The sequence below is a fragment of the Osmia bicornis genome, unplaced genomic scaffold, assembly GCF_907164935.1.
Source record: "Osmia bicornis bicornis unplaced genomic scaffold, iOsmBic2.1, whole genome shotgun sequence".
In the NCBI taxonomy this organism is placed as follows: Eukaryota; Metazoa; Arthropoda; class Insecta; order Hymenoptera; family Megachilidae; genus Osmia; species Osmia bicornis.
Window position 1 is genome coordinate 113,451 of NW_025791392.1, and position 9,490 is coordinate 122,940.

The following is a 9,490-nucleotide window of genomic DNA, read 5'->3' on the forward strand; positions in this document are numbered from 1 at the left end:
AGAATATCCTTTACGCATTTCATTAAGCGAACCAGTAGCGTAGCGGCGCATAATTCTAAGCGTGGTAGAGAAACTTGTCGAAGAGGAGCGACGCGTGTTTTTGCTACGACCAGATTAACACAAGGCTTAGTTTTTGCATGTTTCGAACCTGTTCTTAAGTATATAACGGCAGCGTAAGCTCTCTCCGAAGAGTCGGCAAAACCGTGTAATTCGTACGAATTGTCGTCGCGTTTCACCGTAATCCAGCGAGGAATTCTTAGGGAGGAAAGCAGACTGAGTCCCGAATAATATTGACGCCAGAAATTAGCCTTTTGTTCGGGCAGAGGGTCATCCTAATCTATGTTAAGAAGCCATAAGGATTGGATAAATATTTTTGCGAAAGTAATTACGGGAGCTAAGAGTCCCAAGGGGTCGAACAGACCAGCGATTTCTCTTAACACGGACCTTCGAGTGACCATTCCCTCTTGAGAGCGGGATCGGATTGAAAATAGGAAACAGTCCTGCGTGGAGTCCCATTTCAACCCTAGTAGAGAAGAAACTTCATCGAAATTGCACGAACGATTAGAAGAAGACGCTAAGTATTCTACAGGAAGATTCTTTAAGAGTTCGGGTTCGTTTGACGTCCATTTTCGTAAATTGAAGCCGCCCGCCCTCATCAACAATATTAACTGTCGCTGAAGAAGGCTGGCTTCCTCCTTAGTATCAGCGCCAGATATTACGTCGTCCATATAAACGTCGCGAGTTATGCAATGAGCTGCAAGCGGATATGTTTCTTTCTCGTCTCGACTTAGTTGATGCAAAGTTCGAATGGCTAAATATGGAGCACAAACCATCCCATAAGTTACCGTCGTAAGTTTATAAATTTTCAAAGCTTCGTCAGGAGTGTCCCACCAAACGATCCTCTGAAAGCCACAATCCTCACCCGCTACCCGAATTTGCCGATACATTTTTTCGACATCTGCCGAGAAAACTATAGTGTGCTTGCGCCAGCGTAATAGTAAGGAGAAGATTTCGGGGAGGAGGTTAGGACCTTTGTGGACCAGATCGTTTAGCGTAACGCCAGAAGAAGTTTTACATGAAGCATTGAAAACCACTCTGAGTTTAGTAGTTGAACTTGATTCGCGCATAATACCATGATGTGGTAAATAATACGTCGAACCCGGAGTTTGAATAGGTTCAGGGATGCGCTCCATATGCCCTAGATCGCCGTATTCTTTTAGAAATTCTCGACACGCGGTTTGCAGATCGACGTTCAGTCGAAAACGTCTTTCAAGTTTAGCTAGAAGAGTACAGGCAGCTCCCCTACTCTCGCCTAGTTTCTCAGGAGAAGATTTAAAGGGTAAGCGAACGACATACCTGCCAGATTTATCTCGTTTATGTGTTTTAGAAAAGTGATCCTCACAGATAGTCTCTTCCTCAGTCAGTTGATTGGAAGTCGAGGGAACTTCTTCGAGCTTCCAGAAACGAGTTAAAGTCTCTACTAGTTCCGACTCTCTCATCAAGCACTGTAATGTTATAGCCGAATTAGTTTGTGTGTCCGAATTCTCAGACTGCCTTAATGGCCCAGTTAATATCCACCCTAACGTGGTTGCTTGCGCGACAGGATTGTTAGGTGGACCGTGTTTCAGGCCCGCAGTTATTATTTGAGCGTAGATGTCCGCTCCCAGAATTAAGTTAATTCGTCTTGAAGACAAAAAGTTAGGATCGGCCAGTATCAATCCTTCCAAGTAAGCTAGCGAGGCGGAACAAGAAGATTTAGCGGTTTGATACGAAGACAACCGCGGTAATACGTAAGCGTTGAGATTATACGAGATAGATTTATTCAAACGAGACATTATTCTCACAGAGACCCTACCTTTAGTGTAAGTTTGTGTCTTGCCGACACCGATAACAGGAATTTTCTCAGGTACTCTGCGTAAGTTCAAGAACTCAGCCATGCTTTCCTCAATAAGAGATACCTCAGAGCAAGGATCAATCAAGGCGCGAACGATTATTTTATCTCCTCGGTCTGACTCCACCATAAGTTCAGCTGTTGCGAGCACGACAGAAACCGAAGAAATAGCCGAACAGGAAGTCATAGCACAGTGAGTTGATCTCTCAGTTACATCGGAAACCCGTTCCAATGGTAGATTCTCGGAAGCATTAGTATTAGATTCTGGTACCTGTGGAGGAAAAGAATTGCGAGCAGTAGTAGGTTGTTCACAAGCATGATGAAGAGAAGTATGGTGCTTACCTACGCACAGTTGACAGCGTTTGGTAGACTTACAATTCGCGGAAGAATGTGGAGCTAAGCAATTATAGCATAGTCTCTTGTCGGTTACAATCTGCTTTCTCTCCCGCGGATTCATGCCCTTGTAGGTCGGACAGAAGAGTAGAAAATGCTCCTTGTTACAGATAGCGCAGCGACGATTCCCTTCTCCAGCGGTGTGCGTTGCGTGTGCCTTAAACCGTAAATTAGAATTAATAGGTTGCTTCTTTTCTTGTTTCAGAGTGTTGCTTGGTCCAGTAGGTGTGGTCGACGGTCCAGTAGGTCCCTCCACCGCTTCCAGCGCTCGTGACCGGGAGGTCATGAAGGTACGTAGTTGGTCAAAGGTTGGCGGATCTGCAGTCGATTCGAAAGAGGTCTCCCAGGCCATGCGTGTTTTTTGATCCAGTTTTTCGGTTGTAATAAAAACGAGCCAGTCGTCCCAGTATTGAACTGGCCTCTTCAGAGCTTCCATAGCTTGAACGGCATCGGTTGTCCGGTTCATCAAGTTTTTGAGTTCTCGAGCCGATTCCTTCTTCATAGAGGAGTGAGACATTAAATTGGTTAAGTGAGAATTAATGAGAACTCTTAGATTTTGATAACGTTCAGTTAGCACGGCCCACGCCCTTTTGAAATTGTTGTCCGTAACCGGTATATTTTGAATCAAGAGCTCGGGCTCATCCGTTAAGCATGTCTTTAGATAATGGAGTTTTTCGACATTAGAGAGCGAATGGTTTTCTATTACGAGCGATTGAAATAGGTCACGGAAATTAGCCCAACAGCTGTAGTCCCCAGCAAATTTCGGAAGGTCTATTTTTGGTAAGGAACGGGGAGTTGCGTTTAATTGAGTTGGAACGGCCTTACCAGCAGGAACGTCGTCGAGCAGATCCAGCAGTATTACCTTTTGTTGCATGTAGGCCTCTTCGCATGTTCCCATGTAATCCTGTTTAAAGTAAGGGTTTTCCGATCCAGTTTTCGAGTAAGCGTCCAGTATTTCATTATGATTCTCCGAAAAGGATGTCCAGTTTCGTTCCAGCAACTCCAATCGCGACGTGATCACTCCTTTTGTAATTTTTGCCGCACCCATCTTTTTCATGTTCTTGACCGTTAATTTAATCCGTTTAAACAGCTCAGCCTGCTTTGTAACGAACGTTTCCATTGTTTCAGATACAAAAACTGTACACACGCGAGTCGCGGGTGCCAGCCAGGTGTTGATTGCCGAGCGCGAGGTCAAGGACGTCCGTTATTTTCGAACGTTAATCTCGTCCGTTATTTTCGAAGGTTAATCTCGTTAAGAGATTAATCCAGTTAATTTTAAGCCGATTCGATTTATCCGGCTCGAAGGACCAATGTTTAAAGTTCGAAAATTAAAATGAATAATCGGATGGTGAGTGAGGTTTTAGGTAGAATAAACTCCAGTTTTTAATTAGTTAGCTTTAGGTTTTAATTGATTAATTATAGCTTTAGTTTCTAGTTTTTGTTTAGTTAACAATTGAAGATTTGTTAGATTTGTAAAGTGTTAGATCTTGTAGTTTTACAATAAACCAGTTGGATTTTATTAGCTCGCTTTTGCTGTTCTTTCACTTAACCGGTCTCTTTGTCGTCTGAATTTCTAAAAGATTCTCGTGAGAATCAGTGGTCGCACAAGTGAGCTCGAAAGTTTGGGAGAGTGGGGAGAGCGACGAGAGCGAGCGCCTCATTAGTGACATTAATGTAATTTCAAGTAAGTGTTACCGATACGTCGGTAATTAAGATCCCCAACAATGTGCGTGACGCCCCTTTCCTTGAGGTAAATGTGCAAATATCTCGGATACGTTGCGAGCTATGGCAAAATCGTAAGAGACCTTTTTTGTAGGAAATTAAATTTCCTACTATCCATGTTCAATGACATTCTTTAATCAGATGCGTAGTTTTCGAGATATATCGAGATATTTAAAAGTTCCGAAACCGCAACAACATTATAAGGATGAAGAAACACTGTGGCCCCTTTCTATGAGGTAACTCTGCACTATTCTAAGCTGTATTCACTATTCCGAGCTGTAAATGCCACTTCCAGCGCAACTGTGCAGAAGAAGAACAAGAAGATTTCTATGTAACATTTTGCCATAGCTCGCACCGGTTGGTAGATATTTGCAGATTTACCTCAAGGAATGGGGCGTCACGCACATATTCCAAGATATTTCTTCTTCTTCTTGTTCTTCTTCTGCACAGCTGCGCTGGACGTGGCATTTACAGCTCGGAATAGTGAATACAGCTTAGAATAGTGCAGCGTTACCTCAAAGAAAGGGGCCACAGTGTTTCTCCATCCTTATACTGTTGGTTCGGCTTCGGAACTTTTAAATATCTCGATATATGTCGAAAACTACGCATCTGATCAAAAAATGTCATAGACCATAAATAGTAATAAATTTAATATCCTACAAAAAAGGTCTCTCAACATTTTGCCATAGCTTGCACCGTTTCCGAGATATTTGCAGATTCACCTCATGGAAAGGGGCGTCACGCACATATTCCGAGATATCTCTTCATCTTCTTGTTCTTCTGCACAGCTGCGCTGGACGTGGCATTTACAGCTCGGAATAGTGAATACAGCTTAGAATAGTGCAGAGTTACCTCAAAGAAAGGGGCCACAGTGTTTCTCCATCCTTATGATGTTCGTACGGCTTCGTAACTTTTAAATATCTCGATATATCTCGAAAACTACGCATCTGATAAAAAAATGTTATGGAACGTAAATAGTAGGAAATTTCGTTTGCTACAAAAAAGGTCTCTTAACATTTTGCCATAGCTCGCACCGTTTCCGAGATATTTGCAGAGTACCTCAAGGAAAGGGACGTCACGCACATATACCGAGATATTTCTTCTTCTGCACAGCTTCGCTGGAAGTGGCACTTACAGCTGGGAATAGTGAATACAGCTTAGAATAGTGCAGATTTCCCTCAAAGAAAGGAGCCACAGTGTTTCTTCTTCCTTACCTAATCGGTAAGACGTTCGTTTTGAACGGCTGTTTATTGTCGTTTGGAGCGACGACGCTGGGCGATTGTGTTGTCTTGCAAGGCCCCAATATGGATCTCTCTTCTTTTCTCTGTATCGATGCATGCTGCCCAGTTGCCTGGTTGTTGGAAAGTCCCTGTACGAGAGTGCATACTAGCCTGTTTATTTACTGCCGGATTTGCGCGCGTGGCGGAAACTTGGATGCTTGCGAGGCGTGCTTTGATTTATCCTTATACATCTTTCGGTGTAAATTTTTATTCCTTTTGCATTTGTATGGACGCAATCGCTTACAATTTACAATTTGCAATTTACAATTTGCAATCTATGTGTTCAAAAGTGTTCGAGATTGTAAGGAGGTCTTGAGCTTGCGATTGAGAACCGGTTCGGAATGTAGGATCGGCAGTGAGACGGCAATTGAAAATGAGTGCACTTGAGATTGCACAAAACAAACAATGTATATTTACAGGCACAAATACACTATGTACAGTATTTACAATAAATTGTGCGTTGCACGAATTTATGATGATCGTAGATCGTGAAGATTCACCCGCGTCGCGGAGAATTTGCGATTGAGATTGCGCTGTATTAAAACCACGTGTTGGTTCAACACGTGGTCACCACGAAATTCTACTAATTTCGTGGATTTGCACGAACTAGATTAACCGCGAGTTCGCGTTGGCCGTCGGCACAGAATTCGCGTTGCGATGCTGAGTTCTTTAGAATCGAAATTCGTTAACTGCACTAGAAATTTTTGGAATCAGTACTGCACGTGTTTACCGTAACGATACAAAACCGTAATGGCCGAACCACCGGCTTCGTCGTAGCAAGAGCCGTTGGCTTCTTCCCGGTGACGTCAAGCTCGGTGATTGGTCAGCCTGACCGGCATCCAAGGTGGCTGCCGGTCGCGCTGAAGAGTGCTGCCGCGGTTCGTGTGGCGTCGGTTGAAATCAACGCATTTTCGAACACTATGACTTATAACCGTATAATCTATAATTTATAAAGTAGGGGGGGGGGTTGAGCCAATAAGGCCTACGGTTATATTTAGTTTGAGTATAACTCATTTGCTGTATTCATTATTTTACATTATATTACATTTCATTACATTACATTACATTATGTCGGCTATGTATGTCGGTTGTGTTGGTTACGTATGTTGCGCGTTACACACTTTCTGTAGTTCCCAATCTGTGAATATCCTTAGCTGTTTTTCCTGCATTCAGATTACGTACATTCATTCATTTATTATTCATTCATTCCTTTATTTTGATGTTGATTGATTAAAGTTATACATTGATCTGATTCGATTTTTCTTGATTTATTGATTCATTTCAGCTTCATATTTCATTTCTGCTAGTTGCCTGATACCATGATTTATTCTAGTTTCATTGATTTATTATTTTATTTTACTAACTAATATTATTTGACCGAGAGTTGTTTTTATTGGGCTCACGGGACTTTCCTGATCGCATGCGTTGTTGACGTTGTTTGACTTTACTGGTTGATTTTGTCTAAGTTAAACGTTTTATTCTATTTATTTATTCGGCCCTTCGTTCTGTGGCGATTCCTGATTCCGTTGATTCTGTTGTTCTGTTGTTTTGTATAATCTGTTTTCTGCGGCGCGATATGTAGTAATACAGTGTGTCCTGCAATCTGCGCAATCTGTGGATCTTATTCGGGTTGATTCATTTGATTTCATTTTATTTTTCCTTATTGTTTGTAATTTGTAATTTATATGTAATTTATATTTATTTCATTCCACTCTATTACAAACGTATGATTCATATTTATATATAATAAATAACCGTAGTGTTGATTTTACTAACTGATTTATCCCCCATCTTGATCTGCCTGGAAGCTTGATTTGATGTTCGTGTGCTTTATACCTTCGTGAAAGTACTGTATATCAGACTTATCTTTCATGATAAGTTTGATGGTAAGTATGGATTCCTAGGATTGCGCGGCTGCACGATGGATGGTTTTGCAGTCGATAACTGTGTGTACCGGGTAACTGGCGCGCGGTAGGTAATTGCTGCGCGGCAGATAATTGGTCTGTGGATAACCGTTACGGAACCGTTACGGAGCGAGCGGCCGAGTATTATGTGGTGGATGGAATATTTGCGGTTGGTAATATCTCTGGTGCTGCGGTTGGTTACCGACTAGGGATAGCTTTACGGCTTATCTTCGGGCAGTATTGCATGCTTTACTTATTACGATGCGTTTTGCTATCGTTATCTTTCGTAGGTACCTTACTTCTGGTTTTCATCGCGGTGATTTATTGAAAGTTGTTGAAGTATTTTCGCTTTTATTTCCGCTTTTCGGTTTTGAACGTTTATTTATTCTGTATAATTAGTTGATTAATTTGATGATTTGGTGGTTAATTTGATGGTCGATAATCATTATGGTATGGACTAGGGAATTCGAACACTAGGTATCTATGTTCTTTATGGTTTATGGTCGCGCTCTTTATTTTACTTCGCCCGGTTTCCTACCTTAGTTGACGTTGACATGGTCATCGGTCATCTATGATGTGATGTGATACGAAGTGTTAAGTGATAAGTGTCAATTGAACTGAATTAATTAATTAATTGAATTGAATTTATTGAAATTATTGAATTTTGAATTTTCTAATTTAAATTTTGAATTTATTCGTGCGGATGTGATTGCTGTGACAGTGCGCGTACTAATGTGCTACGCTCGGAGGTATTGTATTGTAGTGTAATTGCAGTGTATTTGTTAATGTGGTATCATTAGTTCCGTTTTGTGCATTTTATGCATTCGGTGCATTTATATTACTTACTATTATATATTATATGCTGTATTATATTATATTATATTATGTTATATTGTATTATGTTATAATATTGTATTATAGTATTGGTTTTGTATTGTATTATACCATGATCATATTGTATTATTTTATTTATGTTATTAATGTTATTACATCCAAGCTACGTTCAATCTACGATTAATTGCGTTCAGCCTGCGTTCAATCTGTGACCATTTTAGGCATTGAATATATTATATGTTATATTATAATATTATTATTTTAGACCTTGGATTGTGTCCAGTTATTCAGCTATATTAGTTAGCTATGTTAGGCTATACTTAACCAGTATTCTGTATTAAATTGTATTGTATTGCATTATTATTATATAACTTCCTAACTTTCTATTCCATTATATTATTATAATTGAGTAAGTAAATGTACAGAGTAATTAACAATGGCATATGGCATATCGAATTGCATTGAATTAAATTACTTGATACAGATTATTAATATGTGTCTGCTTTATTTTACCTGCTGTGATTATAGCTATGGTTATATCTGTGATGATTATATATGCGATTATATTTGCGGTTATATTTATTTGACTTAGTTTAATGGGTCTTGTATTATGGAATTTAGAAGAGTCTATCTGGATTGGATGGATTAATGAGTTTATATCATATGCGTATATTGCGTTTATAATCCCTTTGCATATTTAAGGGTGGGTTTGATTCTGATTCTGGTTTCTTGTTTCTTAGTTCTTAGCTCCTTAGTTCCTCTTGTAGTATCATGCATTGTTTCTAAGCTTTCGGGGGTTGTTTGGGCTCCCAGGCATTGTCAATTAATTGTAGACTATAAGATGTATCATATATCCTTTAGCAATTTAGATATGAATGACGTGTAACGACATTGGTTTATTGGTTTATTGTGCGCCGTTCACTATTCACTATCCTTATTCTTTTCTTATTTTTATTCTTGGTCACTTGACATGTTTCAGTGACTTCTTCTTCAATTGAGTGTTACGTTTTACGTTCCATGTTCCTATAATATTATTCACTGCTCTTTTGTAGCTCTTCGTACCCCCCCTCAGGATAATGTTTTGCATACTATGTTTAATTCAATTCTAGTGCAGCTGTGACAGTTGTGAATCTGTGTATTTTGAATACTTACGGTACTTTATGCAATCTTTTGTACATTAATTACCCTTTCTTAATTACAATTCTGATTCTGATTTTGATTCTGATTTGGAAAGTGTTAGTTCAGTATTGGTTAATACGGCTGGTGCTCAGGGAGGCATACGCTGCGGTAGTCCGTCCTGCATGATACAATGTCTTTATGGTTTTCTATACATACATATATGCGTTATGGTTCCTTAAATTCTTTGAATTTCTTGACCGTGGATCTCATATGACTTTCTTATAGGAGTGTCTGGCTTGGTTTAGCACCTATATGCCTTTTCTATTAATTGGTATTAAAGGGGGATT

General features: G+C 40.0%; 1 protein-coding gene across 1 annotated transcript; it reads right to left on the minus strand.

Moving 5' to 3' along the window:
- Positions 1 to 332: 332 nt before the first annotated feature.
- Positions 333 to 3,341, minus strand: LOC123989130. The gene has a single exon (XM_046289808.1). It carries the CDS (start codon positions 3,339 to 3,341, stop codon positions 333 to 335), a length of 3,009 nt encoding a protein of 1,002 aa, XP_046145764.1.
- Positions 3,342 to 9,490: the final 6,149 nt, after the last annotated feature.

Excerpts from the sequence above, each read along its gene's own strand:
- LOC123989130 (XM_046289808.1), bottom strand. The coding sequence starts at position 3,341 with ATGAAAAAGATGGGTGCGGCAAAAATTACAAAAGGAGTGATCACGTCG.